The sequence below is a fragment of the Microcebus murinus genome, chromosome 3 (assembly GCF_040939455.1).
Source record: "Microcebus murinus isolate Inina chromosome 3, M.murinus_Inina_mat1.0, whole genome shotgun sequence".
Classification (NCBI taxonomy): Eukaryota; Metazoa; Chordata; class Mammalia; order Primates; family Cheirogaleidae; genus Microcebus; species Microcebus murinus.
The window spans coordinates 62,192,881-62,216,167 of NC_134106.1; the positions used below are offsets into that span (position 1 = coordinate 62,192,881).

General features: G+C 46.3%; 1 protein-coding gene across 2 annotated transcripts in view; it reads left to right on the plus strand.

Annotated features, from left to right (window-relative positions):
• Positions 1–13,619: 13,619 nt before the first annotated feature.
• Positions 13,620–23,287, plus strand: part of HK2 (hexokinase 2) — a 123,048-nt gene continuing 113,380 nt past the window's right edge. The window contains exon 1 of one of the 2 annotated variants that reach the window (XM_012788581.3): positions 13,620–14,190. In XM_012788581.3, the coding sequence (XP_012644035.1) occupies positions 14,128–14,190 (63 nt within the window). In that variant the 5' untranslated portion in view covers positions 13,620–14,127. The remainder of the gene's footprint in view (positions 14,191–23,287) is intronic. The other variant, XM_076000917.1, reaches the window with a different exon arrangement.

Here is a 23,287-nt window from a genome sequence, read left to right on the forward strand (position 1 = left end):
GTCCCCACTCTGCCTGGGTGGCCTCTGGGCATGCCGTGCATATTGCGTTTTCCATGAGCAATGTCCCCTGAGCTGTGCATCAAGGCAGCCCTCCTTCCTAACCATGTGATCTAAAATCACCTGCTGGCTTCTCATTCTCACACCACATTTTTCCTCTCAAAGCATATGTCACAATTTGTAGTACACATTTATATGGGTTTTTACTTTTTTAATGTCTGTCTCCTCTATAGACTATACACTCCATGCAGGGAAGGATCATACTTTTCATGTTAATTACTATATCTCTGAGCTTGATACAATGCTTGGCATTTTAGGGACTCCATAAATTCTTGTTGAATGAATGAATGAATGAAGCCTGCAGGGCAAGGGGAACCGGGGCTTACAGGGCTAGGTAGGAATGCATTTAAGCAGCAGTATGACACTAATTCTAAGAGAACTCCAGGCTTGAGGGCATGGCATGCAGGTGCTTCTCTGGGAGGCCCATCTGTTAAAGCTCTTAGAACTGTGTGCTGATGGTTCTTTAAGTGGGGATAAATATTAACACACTATAATTATCCTGACTGTGAACTCAACCTGTGTGGTCCTTGTTGAAGGTCTTATCTCTGGATATAAACACCAGACACACAAAGTGAAGAGAGATCAGAATTCTCTGCCTTTCTCCTTCCTCTGACACTCCTGCTCTTTACCCTGGTATTTTTTGCCCTTTTAAGCGTCTGTGCTCTGGCTTCACTATTTATTTTTTTTTGTTTCTTCCTTCTCTATGCCCAGAAGGCTGCCCTTTCTTTTTGGCCCCAGTGTTCCAGAGGGGTCTCAGGCATTCTGGCTCTTGACTTGGGGTGTGACTGCTGAATCAACCACCCCTGTGATCTAGTCTTTCTTCCTGGTCTTTGGACATCTTGCCTTAGAGAGCCCTGCTTCCTGCCTGCCCCTGCTGACCCCCACAGGTGTCTACCCACTAGCATGTCACCAATGCACTCACTTTCTCAGGCTGCATGTAGCTCTCTCTCAAGAGGGAGGGAGAGCCATTTCTCATGCTCTGATGGATAAAGGCAGACCCTTTCTCTGTAATCTCTTTCTACTTTTGTTTTAAACTTTTATGTATACAGTTAACAGAAATTAAAGCCACAACTCAGTGGACACCAATGTTGCTGCTGGAAAAGCTACATTTAATATATTAATCCATATATATTTATTGTTATTCAAAATTTCGTTACATTTTATCGTGATGAACATACAATAAAATTCAATGAGTATGAAAGGTAAACATGAAACCTTAAGTTTTCCATGCCCACGCTGCCCTACTTCCCCCTCTGAGTTCCTCAAATAACTTTCTGCAGATCCTCTGTGCATTTAAAAACATGCATATAGCTTCACTCTCCCCCTCCCCCCACTTTTCCATTGTTCTGCACTTTGCTTTGTTCTCTGAACATTATGCTCTGTACCAGTAATCCAAAAGTGTTCTTTTTATAGCTATATAGTATTTCATTATTTGGAAAAATCATAATTTGAATTAAGAAAATGGCATATGTAATTTTACACAAAGTATATTTGGGAATAAATTCCTAGAAATCAAAGGATACATTCATTTTTAATTTGATAGAGGTTGTCAAATTGTCCTCTGAAGTAACTTACGAGAATGACTGTTTCCATACATCTATACCAGCACAATTCACAGATTTTTTTTTTTATTTTGCCAATCTATAAACTGAAAAATGCATTTTCATTATAATTTTAATTTGTGTTTTCTTATTTGATCTCAAGCATATATTCATATGCTTAGAGCATTTGAATTTCCTTTTCTATGAACTCTTCATATCCTTGCCCATTTTTTCAAATGGTCATATTTTTATTGATTTGTAAAAGTTATTTATATTTTAAAGAAGTTGGTTTATGGTAGGTTTATCTTGAGAAATTAAAATAGTTTTCAATGTAGCTCAATTCAACTTTCTTTGAAGACATCTGGGTTTTTGTGTGAGGCTTATGAAAGCATTAATTGGAGTTTATTACAAAAATTCTCCAGTGATTTTTTTCTAATTATTTTTTTACATATAAATCTTTGTTCCATTTGGAATTTATTTTGTTATCAGCAGTAAGATAAGAATCCAAATTAATTTTTCTTCCCAGATGGTCACCCTGATGTTCCAATACCATTTATTGGCTAATCCCTCTTTCTCCTGCTGATTTGAAAAACCAGAACTTTATCATATACTGAACACTTGCATGTCTGTCGGTCTGTTTCTAGGCTTTTTACTCCGTCCATTGTTCTGTCTAGGCATATCTGGCATCATGCTTTAAACTCTTTAATTCTGTTATTGTGTCAAAAGGATGACAACAGTTTTTTAGGCTAGTGTTAGGGCTGGTCTTGGTAGCTGGCAAAGCTCACTGGGGCCATATGGAGGCTGAATCCTTAACTCTGGCCTGAATAACTCTTCCTTCAGTCCAGTGCCAGCTATGCCAAAACAGGTTCTGATACTTTTTTTTTTGAGACAAAGTCTCGCTTTGTTGCCCAGGCTAGAATGAGTGTTGTGGCATCAGCCTAGCTCACAGCAACCTCAAACTCCTGGGCTCAAGCAATCCTCCTGCCTCAGGCTCCCGAGTAGCTGGGACTACAGGCATGCGCCACCATGCCCAACTAATTTTTTCTATATATATATAAGTTGGCCAATTAATTTCTTTTTTTTTTTTAATTTCTTTCTATTTATAGTAGAGACGGAGTCTTGCTCTTGCTCGGGCTGGTTTCGAACTCCAGACCTCGAGCAATCAGCCTGCCTCAGCGTCCCAGAGTGCTAGGATTATAGAAGTGAGCCACCTCGCCGGGCCAACTTCTGATACTTTTAAGGAGCACTGGGCTGGGGACATCTAGACACCACATCCTGATCCCATTTAGGCCCCATAACCACCCTGTGAGGTAGTGTACTCTTTGGATTATTTTGGTTTTAAGAAAAAGAGACTCAGTGAGGCCAATTCAGATAATAACAGGCATTGTACTCACATATATGGGAATACATATCCATATGGGAGACATGAATTTTGGCCATTTCATCAGGAGAAGCCACACCACAAGACCTCCTAGAGAGGTCTCTAATTTTTTTTTAATTGCACATGATTTACTTAATTTAAAAACATAAGCATACAAAACTCATTTTATAAGTTTGAAGACATGTGCGTTTAAAGCATTCCAATATCAAACATATTGCAATGCTGGCCTAGAACGAGGGCTGGGAAGGAGAAAGGGTACAGGTACCAGGATTGGAGGGTAAAAAAATGAAAATGAAAAGAAATCATCTATAAATAGAGGGGCTTTGCCTGGGCCAATGAGAGTGTGCTATGCATTGGAGAATGGCGAACCACTTACATCTGAGGCTCTTTGAAAAATTAAATGTCAGAATGTAAGACTCCAGATACGGGGATGTGAAAGAGAAGCAGGAAGTTAGATGGCAGAGAGCAAAGCCCGGGTGCTGCGGGGAGGAGGTGGGGGAGGAGCCAGATGGCTGGAGGAGCGCCAGCATTTCAGTATTGTATGAGTCAGGACAAGACAGCTCATACTGAAGGAACAGCGGCTTAAAACTAAAAAGGTTTCTTGTGTATGTTACTTGATGGAGACTCTGCTCCATGTTGTCCTCCCTTAGGGATCCATGCTGACGGATGGATCTGGCTGTGTCTCCGCGCTTCTGTGATAGCCGGAGCTCAATTTCCTTGTGTGCACTTGCTGAATTTTTCACAGGCCAAAGCAAGTCACACGGCCACATCTAACTTTAAAGGTAGGATTGTGTCATCTTACCATGAACTTAGAGGGAAGACTGGAAATATTTGTTGAACAGACCTATTGATCACCACCGGTAGTGACTACAGCTTATAAGATTGTAAGTTTATATGAGCCATAGGATTAATTAACCTGATTTTTAATGTTAGAAGGGAACTGTAGGACAGAGTCATGTTGGCTCAGAAATCAGCTGATGTCTATCTACAGAGGTGGGGCGGGGTGGCTGGGTGTTTGAGTCCTGGTGACACCAGCTGTCTGCACCTTTTCTATAGTCATGAGTTAGTCCTCAAGACCTTTCCAAAGATGTAGCAAGCAGAAATATATACATACATATACAATCCCTAGGAGGGCAAGTCAACCCTGATCTTTGCCCTAGAAAGCTGGCCTTTGTAATTACTGATTTTGTTTCAGTTCAAAGAGATATTGGATAAATAAATTTCTAAGCAAAAAAACAAAGAACAGGGATATATTGTTCCCTTGGATGTTTTAGTGGATACTTTAATCTCAACTCCCTGAACTCCTATGTCTCCTTGAGATATCAACCAGTGTTGCACATGTGAGCAGCTGACCCCACATTTTCCCCGATGGCTAAAATTCTACCAATAGTGATGTCATATTTTCCTCTCTGATAAGATTTAGAGAAGCAATTTTGTAATGTTCTGGGACCAATGACCAATAAGCAAGTGTCCTGTGGCCATTTTGAGTGCCAGCCTACTAGGTATGCAGAAACATAAATATTAAATAAAGTATGTTAGCCTCACTGGCTAACATGGAATTGTAGATCCATATATTCTACTGTGATTAGACCACCAATTTGTTAAATGTCCGTCTGGGTTACCCTATGTGTCACCCTATGTGACAATTTGGCTAAGGAGATTATGGGGAAAGAACACTGCTGAGGGGTTTCAGGAAAAGTTTTTCCTCATAAAAAAGAAATCCAGGAGGAGACAGTTCCTTTCTCTTTCTCTGGATCTTGTTTGTGGTGGAAACCTGGGCACTTTGCAGTTGTCTTGCCCCCAGTTTTAGGATGAAGCCAACTGAGGGAGTGAGACAGCGCCAAGAGGTTCTCAGAGAAGCAGGGCCAGAGCTCTGACGCACCGGCCTGGAGCCCAGCCCACTGCCAGGCAGCTCTTTATTTGAAACAACAAATATCCCTATTGTTGGAAGCAGGGTGTTCTGTTACTTGCATCTGAAACCATCCTAACTAAAGTCACTGGAAGACAGTGGCACAGAGAGAGGAGCTTCAGTCTGCTGGAGCCGCCACAAACGGCCAGCTCATTCCTGCTGGGACAAGTGCCTTCCTAATTAAAAGCAACATGTTGCCCACCAATAGAGGGACCAGGAGGTTAGGAAGTTTACTAGGGTTTTTGGCAAGTTCATAAGAAGGAAACTGAGCTCCCGCTGTCTGCATGAGGCAGGAGATGCTGCTGGTGCAGGAAAAGACACAGGATCAGAGAAATGCAAAGGATTCAACTCGTGCTTAGAGGGTGGAGGAGTCAGATTTAGATGCTAAGACAGATTCAAGCAATGTCCCAAGCCCTGGAACCAAAACACCCAGAGATGCTAGAATCCTGGTACTTACCATTGGCTGAACATTGGAATTGCCTGGGAACCTTTAAAAAATGTTGATGCCTGGGTCTGCGATGCCCAGAGGTTCTGATGTAGTTAGACTCAGATGTGGCCTGGGCGATTTTTAAATTTAAATTTTTGGTATATTCGGGTGTCTTTACTCCCAACCCTTTGTGCTTTCCACTTGATTGTGCTGACTTCACGCCAGTAGGTTCTTTTCTTAATTTCATTGCATTTTTCTTAAGAATAGATAATACTTGCACCTGTTACAAGGCCACACATTAAAGTCTCTCTCCCATGCCTGTCACCCAGTTCCTTGGTTTCTCTACCTAGAGGATAGTTTATGACTATGCACAAGTATATGTTTATTTTATTTTCAGTTACTTTTTATACACCCGTGGTGACTTTCTATGCACATGATTCTACAATCTGCTTTTTTGACTTAACTGTATCTTTTTTTTTTTTTGAGACAGTCTCACTTTGTTGTCCAAGTTAGAGTGAGTGCCGTGGCGTCAGCCTAGCTCACAGCAACCTCAAACTCCTGGGCTCAAGCGATCCTCCTGCCTCAGCCTACCGAGTAGCTGGGACTACAGGCATGCGCCACCATGCCCGGCTAATTTTTTATATATATATCAGTTGGCCAATTAATTTCTTTCTATTTATAGTAGAGACGGGGTCTCACTCTTGCTCAGGCTGGTTTTGAACTCCTGACCTTGAGCAATCCGCCCGCCTCGGCCTCCCAAGAGCTAGGATTACAGGCGTGAGCCACAGACTTAACTGTATCTTATAGATCATTCTATATTAATATTTACAGCTTCTCTGTTTCTTTTTATATGGTGGCCAACTAACTGTGTGGATGTGCTCTACTCTACTTAATCAGTCCCCAGAGGATAGAATTGAGGTTGGTGCCAGTTTCTGCAGCAAAGGATGTTGCAGTGGGTATACCCAGCATGTGTGGGTATACCTGTAAGAAAAATGGGATCTCTGGGACAAGGGGCAGGTGTACTTGTAAAAGGATTCAACTCAACAGAGAGTGTGGAACTGATCTCATGGAGGCTGAATTCTCCCACTTGCAATGTATTTGTCCATTATAACAGTGAACAAAAAGACAAAATGCCTAGGAACTCAAACTGTACAAGGAACTCAGAAGACTCGAATAAGTAAAGAGGCTTAACAGTGCTTCATGAATTTCATTTCCTCTTAGGGAAATCTGTTCACTTTAAAGAGTGCCTTTTTTTCCATGGTAGGGTGTATCATTATTTGATTTTTGTCCAGCTAATGGGCAAAAAGTGATATGTCAGTATATTTTAAATTTGCATCTTCATTATTCTGGGTGATGTTAATCATCTTTTCACATATCAAATAGCCATTTGTTCTTTTCCTGTTAACACTCTGTGTCCTTTACCCATGGGTTGGATTTCTTTTTCCTAATAATTTGAAGAATCTCCTTCTATAGTCGAAAAATTTTTATTTGAGATATATATATATATATATATATATATATATTTTTTTTTTTTTTTTTTTTTCGAGACAGAGTCTCGCTTTGTTGCCCAGGCTAGAGTGAGTGCCATGGCGTCAGCCTCGCTCACAGCAACCTCAAACTCCTGGGCTCAAGGGATCCTCCTGCCTCAGCCTCCCAAGTAGCTGGGACTACAGGCATGCGCCACCATGCCCGGCTAGTTTTTTCTATATATATTAGTTGGCCAATTAATTTCTTTCTATTTATAGTAGAGACGGGGTCTTGCTCTTGCTCAGGCTGGTCTGGAACTCCTGACCTCGAGCAATCCGCCCGCCTCAACCTCCCAGAGTTCTAGGATTACAGGCGTGAGCCACCGCGCCCGGCCTGATATATATTTTTGTCTAGACTGTCTTTTAACTTTGCTCAATAGAGACTCTTTTATGGATATTTTATCTTAAGGCATTTAAGTTTGCAGTCTTTTTAAGAAATGACATTAGCAATCTCATATTCAAAAAGCAAATGAACAAGGTTCTTGCTATGGTTTGCAGGAATTTAGGGGTTAGTTCTACTTGTTTGCTTTTGCATTTCAATGTTAGAATCAGCCAGTTTTTTTTTTTATATATATATCCATTATCTTTAGGAGGATTGCATTTACAATTTGCAGATTAACCTAAAAGGAAGTGAAATTTGTGAAGCACTGTAGGCTTCCCTACTTGTTCTAGTTTTCTTCCGAGTTCCTTGAATAGCTGAAGTTCCCAGGAATTTTATCGTTTTGTTCACTATTATAATGGAAGAAAATATGCCATTAACATCTATTGATTTTGAATTCGGCATCAGGATTGTTAAAGGTTCTTTAGGTGATTCTAATAGAGTGAATGTCCAAGGTGCAGGAAGGGAGGAGTACCCTGGGCGCAGCGGGCTATAATCCAGCTAGGAACATTTTGTCATTGATATTGTTTAGAATTGCCAACCTACGGTGATTAAAAAAAAGAAGTCTAACTAAAGGTTCTGTTATTGTTTATAAATTCTCTTTAGCAAGGCACACCTCATTGCCTGTACCATGGCTAACTGCCCCCATCCACTGGTACACCCTGTTCCAAACAGCAGCAAGGTTGAGAAGCGTTGTCTTGGAGTCTTCCGCCTCTCTCTACCCTTCGTGTTCAGTAACTTCTCATGTTCGTTCAGGCTCCCTCTTACATTTTTCTAACTTCTTTCTCCTCTTCTCTGTCCTTCTGCTCTAAGGCTAGTGAGGGCCTTCAGAAACCTTTCTCAGGACTCTGGTTTCACTTCCCACCAATCTGCCCTCCAAATTGCTTCCAACCCAGGCACTGTGTCTTTAAGCCCCGAAGAGATCCTATTACCTACCTCTCTTTCAGCTGAGCCCTGTCTATGTGCCCAGCCTCCTCCCCGCTGAAATCATCTCTCTAAACCAGAGCACTGAGTTTCTATTTGGAACAAACCGGTCTCTCCCATGTCCTAGAGACTCCATATTTGCTGTTCCTGCCACTTGGACTTTTTAAAATCACTGAGTTCTTACTGCACAGAGGACTTGATATTATGGACAACGTGTTTAGAAAACTGGTATTCAGGATCTCCTAGGTTCGAAGCTCTGAACCGAAAGTTTTGCACGTTCCATCTCATGATCTCCACTTTGTTGAAGAAACCAGGGCTCAGAAAAGCCCAGGACCACGCTGTGTTCCCAAGCCAGCCTCAGCATGCCACCATGTCCTTCTCAGGCAAACTGTTCAAGGGAAATACATACGGCCCCATGCCCATCAGGATGACAGGGTCAGACACAACAGCCCTCACATTTGGGATGGCCTGGGAGGGGACCCCTGGCAATATTCTATAGTGGTCTTTTTCTTATCTACTGTGACACGGAATGCATCTGTGGACTGGTGCTAAGTTATAGTTTGTGTGTGAAGAGGATGAACTATTTGGTTCTATGTCAATTCATTTCTAGTCAGTTTTCCAGCTGTCGATTTGCTTACTAACTGCTTTTCCCCTAATTTAACTCCCATTGAGTACAGATGTCCTATTTTTCAATCTTTTTTGATGTATTTTGGATTTTAGAAAGCCAGTTTGTTCAAGGGCATTTTCAACTTTGCAGTGTAACACATCCAGTGACTGTTGAATGTGGTGGATATTTATCAGGCTTTGGGATTTTCCAGTCTCTTTGAATATCTTTCTTATGATTTGGGACTTTTCTACCTTATGAATCCTCACTCTCAGGGCTCAATTTCCCAGCTTTCCTCGCAGCTAGGACATGGGCATGTGACCCAAGTTCTGACAACCAGCTACAAAATGTCAGTTTGGAAGTAGACAGCATAAAGATGGAGGTGCTCCACACTTACAAAAATAGGATGAAGTAAAAAAAAAAAAAAGATAAAAAACAAAACAAACAAACAAACAAACAAAAAAAGATGGAGGTGCTATACAGAATTCTGTTTATTAAGAGTGCTGAGAGACAGACATCCAGCTGTCAAAGATGGCTGTGGCCTGTCCTGGCTACAGCATCCCATGCCCAGCTTCAGAGGTATAGTCAGAGACGCCAGCTCAGTGGCCATAACAATAGCATTTCCACTGGCAGAGCTTGATGGTAGAATGTGGGCATGATTTCTGGTCAACTGATCTCTGGCCCTCCTGAAGATCCTGCAAGTGACTTAATATTCTTCAATGAACTTTTTTATTCTGTGTAAACTAGCTTGAATGGCTTCTGTTTGCAACTTGGACAGATAAAATGAGGTTGTTGTGTAAACTCATGGCTTCCGTTTTCTATTTTAGCTGCTGTTCGAATGCCTTAATGCCTTTCTTTCCCAATCCCTCAAATTCATACATTAGAATTGAACTATGAGACAAAAGGGATTATCCAGGATAACAATTTTAAAGATAACAGGATGTAAGGAATTGTTAGTATTAACGCTCAGGGCAGGCTCACCCTCAGTCTTAAATTTTTCTACATAATCCCATCACTTATGATAATGCTGCAAACTTGGTAAATGCTAATTAGAAAAAGGAATATTTGGCAGCTGGAGGTCATTTGGCAAAGTCGTCTCTTCCCAGGACAGCTTCCTGAAGCCCAGGGGCCAGGCTCAGATCAGTCCCATGTGAGACCAGCGCCAGCCTGCCGCAAGATCAGAAAGCCGGTATTCACATTCATCAGACCACCCTTGGCTGACTCTGGCCTGTGGCTCTGTCTCTTCCTCCTCCAAAACTCCATCATGTATAGAGATGCAGACAAGCTGGCTCTTATACTTTTCTATACTGTAATATTTGTTTTGCGTGTTAGCTTTATATCTCCGACTAAACAGTTCATCCCCCAGGGGCAAGAACCACATCTTGCATTTCTTGTGATATACACTTCACGTATGTATTCTACTCTGAGCAGAATGTCCTGAACATTATAAGGGTTTAATAAATATTTGCTGATTGATTTCCTTCCTGAAGTGGTGAAGTATAAAGTACATGCCCATCTCTTCATTTTTTAACATGTGTGTGTGTATATGTGTGTGAGAGAGAGAGGGAGAGCGATATCTGAGAATTAATAAATAATAAGCTCCAGGCATGGAGTTTGGAGCCATAAAAATCAAAGAAACAAGCCACAGCCTGTGTGGGTAACTCCCCTTGGTTTGTCATATATAAACTAGGGTCTGTAATAATACCTACTCCAACTACTTCCCTGGATTATTAGGAACTTCCTAAGAGATGATATGTACTTAAGGCACCTTGAGATTATCCTCTGGTCTGTATGAAATAGGACCAGAGAGGTGAGTGGAGAAGAGGTACTAAAAATATGGCGTTGAGAAGAAATCACAGCTGACCTGACCCTACTGGCTTTGGTCCCACCTGCCTGGGGATGATGGGCTTTGTAGCATTGGGCTATTGAATTTCCAAGTGTTTCTAGGCAGCAGGCATCCCTCGCTCCTAGCCAAAGTCATCAATTCTATCTCAGACTTCACAACATCTAAACCCATATAACCCTGCTCCAGCCTCATCTTGGCTTGGGTCCTAGTCTTATCTCACAGCTTCTGCCTCTTCCTGCCTCTGGTCTCTGACCTCCTGTCCCCCATCCACACGGAGGGCAACTATTGCCCTACAAAAGCAAATCTGATTATACCACTTTCTGCTTTAAGAATCTCTGTTGGATATCTAATACCGATGGTGTCTCTATATCCAACGAGGGAAGCCCCGTTATGAGGCTGTGGCAACCAGGTGAAAGATACTGAGTTTGTGAACTAGGGTAGACAGAGAGGTGAGAAAAGATTTGGGAAATAATATATACTCTTTCTCCATATGCATGTGTATTGCTATACAAAATGTGAACAATAGTTATCTCTAAAATTTCTTCTATTAATTAATGTAATAAATATTGCATGCCTGCCACATGACAAGCACCACTTTAGACACTGAAAATACGAAAGAACAACATGTAGCTCACATTCTACCGAAGCAAGAAGGAACCTATAGAGCGTAAATCAGAAATCTATCAGTGCCAACTGATAGTGATTTGGGGAATACTTGAGATAAACTGGTGAGGGGAAAGCCCTCCGAGGAGGTGACATCTGAGCTGAACCTCAATGAGAAAGAGTCAGCTGGAGCCAGGTCTGGAGAAGAATATTCCAGATAGAAGCCAAAGGATGAGCAAAGGCCCTAGGTTGGGAAAGAGTCTGGCGTTTTTGAGGAAAGCATGCCAGTGGGAGTGCCGAGCAGTACGGGGGAAAGTCTTATGGGACAGGGAGGAGAGGGAGGTAAAAGACTTAGAGGTGATACCCAGGAGTCTGAATTTTCTTCTAAGACTGAAGGCCATTAAATGCCTTTGAGCCAGGGAAAGACATAGTCTGGTTTACATTTTAAACAGGTCAGTTGGCTTCTGAGTAAAGAGATTATAGGGGTCCAGGGGAAGGGAGGCAGGCATGGAAACGGGGGCCCAAGGTAGGACACTGTGGCATGGGCTCTGGCTGAGCTGTTGGTGGCATGGATAGGAGGTGTCCAAGGACAGGAGAGGAGTGGGCAGGTACAGGGTCTATGTTATAGGCTGAGGAGACCGCTTGCTGATGGAGGACTGGATGTGATGGAGAGGGGCAGGAAGGAATCAAGGACGACTTAGGGTGGATGGTAATGCCATTTGCTGAGACAAACTGGGAAGGAAAAGATTTGGAAAGAAAAGTTGAGTTCAGCTTTTGACATGTTAAGTGTGCGATGGTAATCACTTCAGTGGAAGTGACAAACGGCAGTTGGAGAAACAGGTCTGTAGCTCTGGGAGGGGTCCTCACTGTACATTTACGTTTGTGAGTCATCAGTGCATAAATGATATAACAGTCACAGGGATGGGAGGGCTCATCCAGGGACAGAATCCAACCAGTTCAGCCCGCGAATACCCTGGCACTTATGAATAGAGAAAACAGGGTCTGAGGAGCCGGGGGAATGAGGGTAGCCAGAGACCAGCAGAGCACACTGTCCCTGCTCTGACTGAGGAAGATGTGCCCAGGTGGAGGATGTGATTGTCTCTAACATCCCTGAGAGGCAGAATAAGATGAGGGCAGGGAAGAGAACACGAGATTTGTCAACATGTAGGTCCTTATGGTGACTACAGCAAAAGCATTTGGACCTAGTCCAAAGAGGAGGGGTGAGGATGTGTATCTGGCAAGAGTACACAGCTTTCAAGAAATTTTGCTGATAGCCTGCTTTTTTTTTTCTGTTTACCTGTACCTTATTATTTTTCAACAAGGAGTGTTTATTACTTGTATAAGAAGTCTACACACATTGTGGATAGTACCCTGCTGTTTGTGAGAAAGAGAAACTCCTCAGTAGAATGAGGCAGACCTTCACCTTCCCTCCACTGTGACCTGCCCAACTCCAGGCTTGTCATTCTCCACTGGCACCAATCTTGTGTCTGCCAAAGTCAGTATTTCAATTTTGCTATCTATCTATCCATCCATCTATCTATCTATGGAGCCTGGTGCCAGGCATTAGCTGTGGCTGGGGCTCCCACTCCTCTCAGCATCTGTAAGCCTCACCCCAGCCCATCCCACACACGTCCAGGATCAGCCAGTTGCACACTCGCCATCCACCCATTTTCACCCAGGAGTCAGTCCCAGAGCTGCAGACAATGCCCCTCTGCTGCCTTCTACTTTCCTGGGTCTTAGAGCGGCAGGATAGCAAAATGTGAAAGAGAATAGAGCTCTAAAGTCAGACGGACATGGTTCCTTTCCCCATTTGCCACTTTTAGCTGTGTGAATTTGGGCACGTCTTTTAACGACCCAGTGCCTCAGTTTCCTCACCATGAAACGGGGCTAGTCAAACCCACATCCTACCAGTGGTTTGAAAGTTGAACGGGCCACTTTCGTATTCCCTGGAACAGAGTAAGCAGCAGCTGAGGCGGCTCACTGTGCGTGAGCGTTGCGAGCACGGGCTGTGCCACGGTAGGTAAGAGCTAGGATGCTTCAGACTTGTGACGGGGCAATGGGAGCCCCTCACATGATTCCAAGGTGCCACATGGTGTCTCTCCTCACAGGGCGTGTGCTGGTCCAGTGACCCGTTTTTCCAGTCGCCTCACACCCCGGGTCCGCGATCACGCACCCCCCACCCATGGCAGAACCTGATGCGGCGGTGGCTCATGCGCCTTTCCGCCCCAGCCTCCTGCCACGGACCACACGTCCCATCCCTGGCGCCCGGCCCCGCCCCCGCCCCGGCGCGCCTCCCCGGCGGGCCGGCTCGGGTGTCGGAGCGACCGCGCCTGCGGGCCGTGCGCGCTGATTGGCTGCACGGCGGCGGCGGGCGGCCCGCGGGTGCACACACCCTCCCTGCGCAGCCAATGGGCGTGCGCACGTCACTGACCCGGCGGCCCGCGAGCCGGCAGCCCCTCAATAAGCCACATTGTTGCACCAAACTCCAGCGCAGGAGTCCCGGGCCGCCGCTAGCAACGCTGTGTCACCCAGCTAAGAAGATCTGCCGGCGGAGCATCGCCGTGGGCGCTCCAGAGGTCCGATCGCCCTAGCGGAGCCAGGCTGCGATTCCTCTCAAGTTGAGCCCTGGTGATCCCGTGGCTGAAGTTAGCGTCCTGACGTGGGACAGCCGGACACGTCGCCGGGAGTGATACTCAGGCGCCGTCTAGCAGTTGTGACTCCAAAAACCTGACTCTAGAGATCCGAGACCCTCTCCAGCCGGGCGCGCCGTCGCCGTTCGCCTTCTTTGTGTGCCGCCCGGACTCTCCGCTCCCGGCCCGGCCGCCAAGCGCCCCAAGCGCCGATACAGAGCGGTCGCACCGTGCCGTCCGCCTCCCCCGCACGCACTCTAGCCTCGGTTTCCCAACTCGGCGCCGTCGGGCCGCGACAAGATGATCGCCTCGCATCTGCTCGCCTACTTCTTCACGGAGCTCAACCATGACCAAGTGCAGAAGGTAAGTCAGCGCGGGCGGGGGCAGGTGGCTTGCTTCCGATAAAAGTTGCCGGGTCTCCGGGACTCTCTCTGCCCCGTTCGGGCTGAGGACGCGGAAAAAGTCTGGGCAGCCGGGAAGCTCGTGGGCGCGAAGAGCCACGTCTGCTAGGCACCGGCCGGCGAGTGCGCGCGTGAGAGGCGCCGCGGCTCGTGCGCCGCCCGCTCTCCCCCTGCCTGCCGACCTGCGCGCGCTCGCGCTCTCTCCCCCTCCCCCTTTTTCTCTGGTTTCTAGAGGGGCGGGTCACCCGGCAAGTAGTCCGAGATTGCTGGGTCCACGTGGGAGCAGCCCCCCTTGTGCAGCCGGAGTTCCGGTGAGAGCACGTGGGGCGAATCGTGGCCGGGGGTGGAGGCTCCGCTGCCGCGTGGGGCTGCCGGGCACCTCCCTCGCGCTTAAGGACTGCGTTTAGGGGACAAGCGGTTCCCCTTCTCGTTCCTGGCGGCCTTGCGGGGGTAGCCTTGGGGATAAGCCGACAGGGGAAGGGGAAGGAAAGAGGGCAGAGGAACTCCGCCCGCTGCGCCCCCTTCCCGGAACTGCGGCGCCCGGGCGGAACTGAGGGGCGTTCATCCATCCCCCTCACCCCAGATCTGCGCCGGGACCGCCCCGCCTCGCGTCTCCAGGGCCAGCCTCCGAGTCGGGGAGGACTTTGTTACTTTCTAGCCTGCTCCTAAGAGGATCTCCTAAGAGATCCTCAGAGGTGATCATTCCCAGATGATTTAAGAATTTTGTCGTTCCGAAAGTGAGCTTCTTCCCTGCCCTAGGCCCCGACTTCTCCGTGCCCACCTAGCTCTCTGCAGCTCTGGGCACCCGAGCTCTGGCCGCCGCCGAGTCATTTACATAAGAAAGCGCCTAGGGCCCTGCAGGGATTCTCACTCTCCCTGCCTGGGGCAATGGGGGTGGGGCTGGGGCTGGGGCTGGGCCGGGGCCGGGGCCTGGGCCTGGGCCGGGCCTGGGGCGCTTTCAGAATTCAGTTTCTGAAAGGCCCAGGATTAAGAGATTGGCTCCCGGCCTGAGCCTTGGCTAGGATTTGAGGGAGAGGGATGAGCTGGGGAGGGGCGGTGGGGTTGTTTTAGAGCTGTGAGGCAATGACTGAGCGTTGCTCAATTACATGCTTGAAATTTCAGTGTCTGGTGGAAACACATTTTTTGGAAAATGTCTTGACATTATCGTTCTGTGGGGCAACCTGCCCGTATTCCCATTCTGGCGGTCCTGAGGGCAAAGGAGAGGATAGGATGACGGGTTACCATCTTGATGTGGCGATGGCAGATGAGCCTCCAAATAAAACATGACCCAGCCTCAAGAGTGGAGGAGGGGGCAGAGGGCGGCTGGTTGACTTTAGTTTTGCCCTGTTTGTAAACCGCTGTTACTCTCTCACTCATTCCTGGGATGTGGCTGTACACTTTAATTGAGTTTATTTAAAAACATGTCTTTGAGCTGGCAGGGTGTTGGCAACTTCTCAACTTCCAAGATTAACTCTTGGGGAAGGCTATCATATTTTGGCAAGTTCCAAAATACGAGGTGGAGGATCCATCGGATAATCTCAGCAAGGTCTTCTAGTTGGATATCACCCCCAGGACATTTGAATTCTTGTATAAATTTACTGTTCCCAACCCAGAAGAAGACACTAGGACTGGAAACTCCATGGAGGTTTATCACTCTCAGTATTGGAATGGGAGTCATCTCTTTGGTCCCAGAGTGGAAAGAGCATTAGCCAAGGTATCTGGAAATGGGTTCTAATCCCTATCTTGTGGCTCATTAACTCCAGGCCCCTTAGTCTTTTTGTACAACCCCGTTTCTTTTTGTAAAATGCGGATGATATCAGCAGTCTTGTCCACTTATGGGCTTGTGATGATTAAGCATAACAATGTGAAATCATCACTCCTGTCAGCTTCTTTTCTCTACCCTTGCCAGCCGCCTTTCAGCCTGTGACAGGTCCCTGGGACACGTGGGTGTATTTCCTCTAAGTTACCAATAGGGGCAGAATTGAATCAGACCTCACTAGGTGTCAGAACCTGTAACTTACTTAGGCTCCGACTTAGGTGAGCAAAGCTGCTGGCTTCCAGCTGCAATTAGATAGGAAAAAGGAAGAAAATCAGAGAACATCTTGGAAGCATATTTTTGAGTTGCTGCTGGAGGGAAGATTTAGGAGAGAATGATGAAGACTGAGTTTAATTTTACAGTCTCTTGAAAAGGCCTTTTGATTTGGACTCTTCTGAAATGAGTTGTGAAAACATCGTCTTATATATTCTGGGTTATAGTCTGAGGACATGGAAGGCTTAGGTTTAGCTGCCCAATGGGACCACTTCTGATGGAGAAGCACAGTGTTTCGTGGCATGAGAGATGAGAATACGGGGTTATTTGCTTACCTTTTGCCAACTGACACTTTGGAATTCAAGAGCAAACACAGCATCTACTGTGTGCCTGGCAGTCTACTGTGTACCTGGCACTGTTCTTAGCTCTTTACATGTATTAGCTTATTTGCATTCACAACAACCCCTTGAGTATGATTGTTATCAGCATCTCTGTTTTACTGGTGAAGAACTGAGGCCTAGAGTAACTTGCCCAGGGTCACTAGCTTTTTTGTAGGAGCTGGGGGGTTGAAGCCATGCATTTGGCTCCAGAGAGCACTATGCTCTTGACTGCATACTTGTCTGCTTTTGGGGGAACATTAGTGGGCTCTTAGGCTCTGCCCGTGTCCACTCATGGATGCTGGCAGCACCCCACCCATTATGCCCACAGACGGAACTAGCTGTCCTGCTGATTTGATTGATGGCACTAGTTAGTTAGTACCCTCTGGCTATTCCAGCTGAGAGCCCTGGATTCATTTTCACCAACTTTCCCTTCTGACTTTGTTGACTGGTTTCTGGGCTACTTCAGAGACCTCTTAAAGATTTCCTTGTTTCTAGTCTCTTTCTCAAGCCAGACTGGCTCATTTCAGAAGGCTTCTACAACTCTGCATTGGCTATTGCATGCCCCCTGACGCTCCCACCATCTTAGCTTCACCTTCCTCTCCATCTTTTCATTCCCCAGAGATGTCAATTGCCCTTCCTCTGTCATGCCTGCTCACACTAGGTCCTTTATCCCTTGCCCTTTCTGAAGACCTGAACACTCTGCCTGGCTTTTTCCAACTTAACCCTTTCTAGCTCAAATGCTGTCTCCTTTCTCAACCTTCTTTCTACCTCCTTCTCCCCTTCCTGTGTGTCCACATTAGTGCGCCTGAACCATGCATGGCATTTGTTTCATTCCATCATACATTAGAGTTGATGGTTTTCAGTTTGGGTTCCTTCCTTAGGACAAGGAGGATCCTGGCTTTTTGCTTTTGTCATCACAGTTCCTGGCTACTGGCGAGGTGCTCAGTGAGTGCAAGAATGATGGAGTAAGAGCTGCAGGAAATGGAGGAGGCTGGGCAGCAACCGGGGGGATGCTAGTGCTGGGCTAAAGGGAGGGTTAGGTGGGTGGACCTTAGAGGGAAAGGCGGTTCTCAGGGCTCTTCCTATATCTGAAGCATGAGCTGAGGCTGATCCTGAGGGGGAAGAGTTTCTTGTCCTCCAGCAATCGAGGCTCAAGTCCTGCCTGAAGAGATAGAAGATTTTTTTTTTCATTAATTGAGGTAAGTTAATATGCAGGATACAGGGTTTTTGTATCTTAAGAATGAGGATCAGGGTTAATCACAGAAGTGAAATGAGGTGTATACCCCTTCCTTTAGCCATTGACCAAATTGTTTGAACACAAGTAGGCTGGTGACATTTTTACTGGAATCCTGTAACATAGATAGCTCACTTAGGTGTTCAACCCTGGACTTGTGGGGAATATCTTGGAAGCCCAGATTCAGCAGAACTCCCAAGAATCAAGGTAGCCAATAATTTTAATGTTTTTTTGAGAGCCTACTATGGGGGCAGGGCCCTCTGGGTGCTATGCAGGAAACAGAAACTAATAAAGCTTTTTGTTGTCTGGAGAGATAAGACTCCAGGAAAAGATAATTTATGGCCACTAAGTAAAAAGAGGGTGTATTACCATGGGTGGGTGGAGAGTTAGCAACCTCAAAGAACATTTTGGACACCTATTGTGTGCCATTAATCTCTAGATATGAGATTAAAGTGTTAAGAGTAAACTACAGATTAAAACTTTTATAAGGGCCAGGGGCTGTGGCTCTCGCCTGTAATCCTAGCACTCTGGGAGGCCAAGGGGTGTGGATCATTTGAGCTCAGGAGTTTGAAACCAGCCTGAGCAAGAGCGAGATCCCTGTCTCTACTAAAAATAGAAAGAAATTAGCTGGACATCTAAAAATATATAGAAAAAATTAGCTGGGCATGGTGGCGCATGCCTGTAGTTCCAGCTACTTGGGAGGCTGAGGCAAAAGGATCGCTTGAGCCCAGGAGTTTGAGGTTGCTGTGAGCTAAGGCTGACGCCGGGGCACTCTAGCCCAGGCAACAAAATGAGACTCTGTCTCAACAAACAAAAAACCTTTAAGACTTTTTATCTAGGTTAATTTTCACTGGGGAAACTGACATTGACAGGGACAGGTACAATTTTGTCTCATTTGTTCAATTTATAACGTATTAGTATCCTTATTATACTGTCCCTTGCCCAGCTCAAAAGACAACTGATAGTAGTAGGAATACTTTGTAGCTTTTGCTAACCATCCATTTGTTTTATATTGCTAAACTTCTGTTTTAGAGAATGCTAAGAAGCACTTTTTTCTTTACTCTTGAATGAATTAAAATTCCCTCTGAAGCTGCTCAGCCAAAGCCAACATTTTTTTCAAACATTACTTTTCAAAGTTGGACTTTTCTAGCACCCTGGGGAGTTGGGGGTTAGTTGGGAGTCCTTTTCCAGGGGGCACCAGAACAGTACAGACCACAAAGTCAAAGTGTGACAACTGCAGTTAAGGAGACCTGATACACTGAAAGAACTTGGGAGGCCCAGAAAACTGGCTTCCTTTGTTCAGATACTTTGGTTTAAAAGACCAGCTCTTGATAAGAGGTTTCTCATTATCATTGTTGAGTTTGGAAGTCAGCAAGTTTGGTTTGTTTTCCAACACTGTATGTTGTCTGCCTTTGCCTTTTCAAAGCAGTGGGGGAGAGGGGCAAATCAAATCCCAGAGCTTGCTGGATACGTCTTAATAGCATGCTCTATGCGTCATGTGCCACCCTTCCTTGCACTGGAGGGGCTGTTTCTGCTTATTTCTAAAGCAATTTTCTCCAGCCTTGGTGCTATTGACATTTTGGGCCACATTTTTTTTTTTTTTTTTTTTTTTGAGGCGCTGTCCCAGCCTTTCAGAAAGAGCAAGAATTTCCACCATATCCAAATTTACTGGGGCAAAGCCTATGTTTTTAAACTATTCCTTTAGGGCAGTAGTTTTCAGCTAGGAGTGACTTTTGTTCCCCAGTGGAATTTGGCAATGTCTGGAGACATGTTTGATTGTCGCAGGCAGGTGAGATGCTAGTAAGTAGAGGCTAGGGACGATGCAGAATATCCCACAATGCACAGGACAGCGCCCCCCCCCAAACAAAGAGTCATCTGGCCCAAAATAATCTATAGTGTCTAGATTAAGAAACTGTTTTAGAAGAACATGGTCCATCTACTCCCTACCCTCTTCAGTTTTCAAGTGTATCTCTTGGCCGGGCATGGTGGCTCATGCCTATAATCCTAGCACTCTTGGAGGCCGAGGCAGGAGGATTGCTTGAGCTCAGGAGTGCGAGACCAGCCTGAGCAAGAGCGAGACCCTGTTCTCTACTAAACAGAAAAATTAGCCAGCCAAGCATGTTAGTGCACACCCATAGGTCCCTCCCAGCTACTTGGGAGGCCGAGGCAGGAGGATCACTTGAGCCCAGGAATTTGAGGTTGCTGTGAGCTATGATGACACCACTGCACTATACCTGGGGCGATGGAGTGAGACTGTCTTAAAAAAAAAAAAAAAAGTATCTCTCATGGTCATACAGCTAGTTAGGAGCCCCAGGTGGGGCCAGAGCCTTCAGTCTCAACAGTGTGCATGGCATGGGACAGTCATGGCTGGAAATAGGGGCTTTTACAAAAGATGATTTTAAGATGAGGTCTTCAGTCCATTGCAGTCAGCAGATGCCCATGTTCCCTCACTGAAGGGCAGAGTTTCAGGGCGCAGGAGCCAGTGGATGTTTCTCTGTTCTCAGCCAGAAAAATGGGCAGTGGGAGTGGTCCAGGAAGCCAGCAGGAATGAAGTCTGTTCAGTTGTCCTTAGGAGATGGCACTCTGGCTGTGCTGGAGTTTCCATGGAGGCTGGGCATCTGCCAGGCTTCCAAATAAGGCAGGCATGTGAACTGGCAGAACCTGAGCTCAGAAGCTGCCCTGGCTGGGGAGCAGAGGAGAGGGGCTGGTGACACCCACTGAGGGACAGTCCAGCAGTTATTGAGACCGGCTTCTTGGAGAGATGGGTCAGGCTCCCTGGGGTTGAATCCTGGCTTGATGCATAACAAGCTGTGTGTGCTTGGGCCAGTTATTTTACCTCTCTAGGCCTCAGTTTCTTCCTCTTGTAAAATGGAGAGATTATTTGGATAATACTTTAATAGGGTAGTTGTAATGATTAACAAGAAAGAGAGTTAATATGCGTGAAGCTCTTAGAACTGTGCTTGACATATAGTCAACACTTTATGTATTAAATATTGCTACAGATGGTCCTCAACTTATGATGATTCAACTTAATGATTTTTCGACTTTATGACGGCATGGAAGTGATATCAATTCAGTAGAAACCGTACTTTGGGTACCCATACAACCATTCTGTTTTTCACTTTCAGTACTGTATTCAATAAATCACACGAGATATTCCACACTGTATTATAACATAGGTTTTGTGTTAAATGATTTTGTCCACCTGTAGGCTAATGTAAGTGTTCTGAACACGTTTAAGGTAGGCCAGGCTAAGGTATGATGTTTGGTAAATTAGGTGTATTTAATGCATTTTGACTTATTCTTTGAGATGTATCCCCATTGTAAGTCGAGGAGCATCTGTCCATGAAGAAAGACACACTCTTAGACACCCTTCTTCCCTGTCCATTTGGACAGGAACAAAAAGAGACCCTATTTTGACTTGGATAATTCCCAAGGCCTCCTTTTAGGGTGTGTGGGTTCAGGCTCATTTGTGCTGTCTGTCTGATGTTGGATTAGATCAGAGGACAGAAGGCAGAATGCTGGAAGTTCCTGAAGCCAGGGAAGAAGGAAGTGTCCTCATTGCCCCTTTCACCTTATAAAACCTTTCTGGGCATAGGAGACTCATCCTCTAGCTCTTCCTCTAACTTGCTTTCCTTTTGGTCCTCTGGGAAGTGGCACCCCCTATTTGAGGGTCTCTGGGACACCTTGCACATGGGTACATCTTGGGTTGAAGCAACCTCTTTGAGATGCCATGAGAGAGACAGCAGTGCTGAATGATCACAGCACTGAAACTCCTAACCCAGCCTCCCTGCAGTAACTTCCCCGAGGAGGGCAGAGACTTCAGAGGGGAGTTTCTGGGCTGCCTACTTGGGAATTTGTTTTCTTCTGCAGTGGAGTTTGCCACTTAGGTACTTGCTCCTCCGTCCTCACCTCTGCCCTAGACTCTGGCTTCCCACTGGGGAAACCGTTCACGGTGACCTATGCTGCGGTCACAGGACAAAGCCGTGGCGAGTTTGGCTCCATTGATCCCTAGAGTGTCACTGAAGGGGACAGCCACTCCTACCTTTTTTGGCACATGGGGTGATCACCCAGCTATCTTGGGCCTGAGCAGAGAGCTCTTTGCCACTTATTTTTTTTTTTAATTAAATATTTTAATTATGACTTTATTTATTTTGTTTATTTTTTTAGATACAGAGTCTACTATAGCAACAGGAATCTTTGCCGCTTATATACAGACTCTGGGCTGTTGAGTGTGTCCCCTCCTGGTGACACGGGGTGCCCTGAGTTCTGGACAAGGCCCAAGGCATTGTCTGTGTGGGACCCACACCCTCCATCCCTTGAACAGCCTTTGTCTTATCCGAGTCAGGAATCTTGGCCCTTTTCCTATGAACAGAGAATCTCATTTTCCGTGTGACACCTTCTTTTAGGGGTGGTCACACATTTTGTGCTTTTGTCTGTGGATCTGTAAGCATTTCCTAGACATTCCTTCCCTGGACAGACATTGGCCAAACCTCATTTCAGAGTTAAGCAGGAGAGTGAGTCAGGGCTCTGAGAACCTGGCCCTGGGAGCACTGGGGCCCAGAGACCCCCCACCCAGCCTTTCTGCCCCTCCTCAGCATCCCTGCCCTGGAGGCCTGGAGGGTGGTCCCTGTTCTTAAAAGGCCTTAATGCCAGCCTCTCTCCCTTCTGGCATCTCCATATTGTCTGATAAAGGAATGAAGCCAGATCAACTATCTGACCGCTTTAATTAGGGTTAAATGAGGGCATTTGAAGCTGCCACTTTTCCTTCTTTCCTATTTGAAGAAGGACTTCCTCTTCCTGCTTTCTCTCTGTTTTCCTATCTCTGACTGGTCGCCAGGAACGTGGGAGGGGGCTCCGGCTCGGCTGAGCCCATCCTGCAGCCCGGGGTCTTGCCGGGGAGGCTGCGCGGGGTGGCTGTGATTGGTCCTCCAGAGCTCTAGGCTGATTTGGTTGCCATGAAGCTCTTGCACCCAGCCTTCCACGGCAGCCTCCTGCCGGCCCTGCTCAGCTTACAGAGAGCTGCTGCTGAGGCTCCAGGCTCACACTGCCAGCCACCAGCCCCTCGGCGTTCCCGCAGTATCTAGTGCATCCTATGGCGTGGGTGACAGCCTCACGCTGCAGTCCCTGAAGGCCCTGTTCAGCCATCTGCATGTGGGAGTGGGCCGGAAGAATGTCACCCAGCCTGTGCATGGCCAGAGGAACCTGTCATCGAGCTTTGGTTCTGGAGACCTCTTTGCTGCCCACAATTTCAGTGACTGGTCTGGGATGGGGTGGAGCGAGTTCCGGGAGTTCTGCCTGCCCTCTCCCACCTCCCATCCTTGGGCAGGAGGACTCACCTCCTTCACCGTGTCCTTTTGCCAAAGTGTCAGCACCTTGGTGGCCATCCTCTGTGAGGATTTCTTGCACAAGCTGG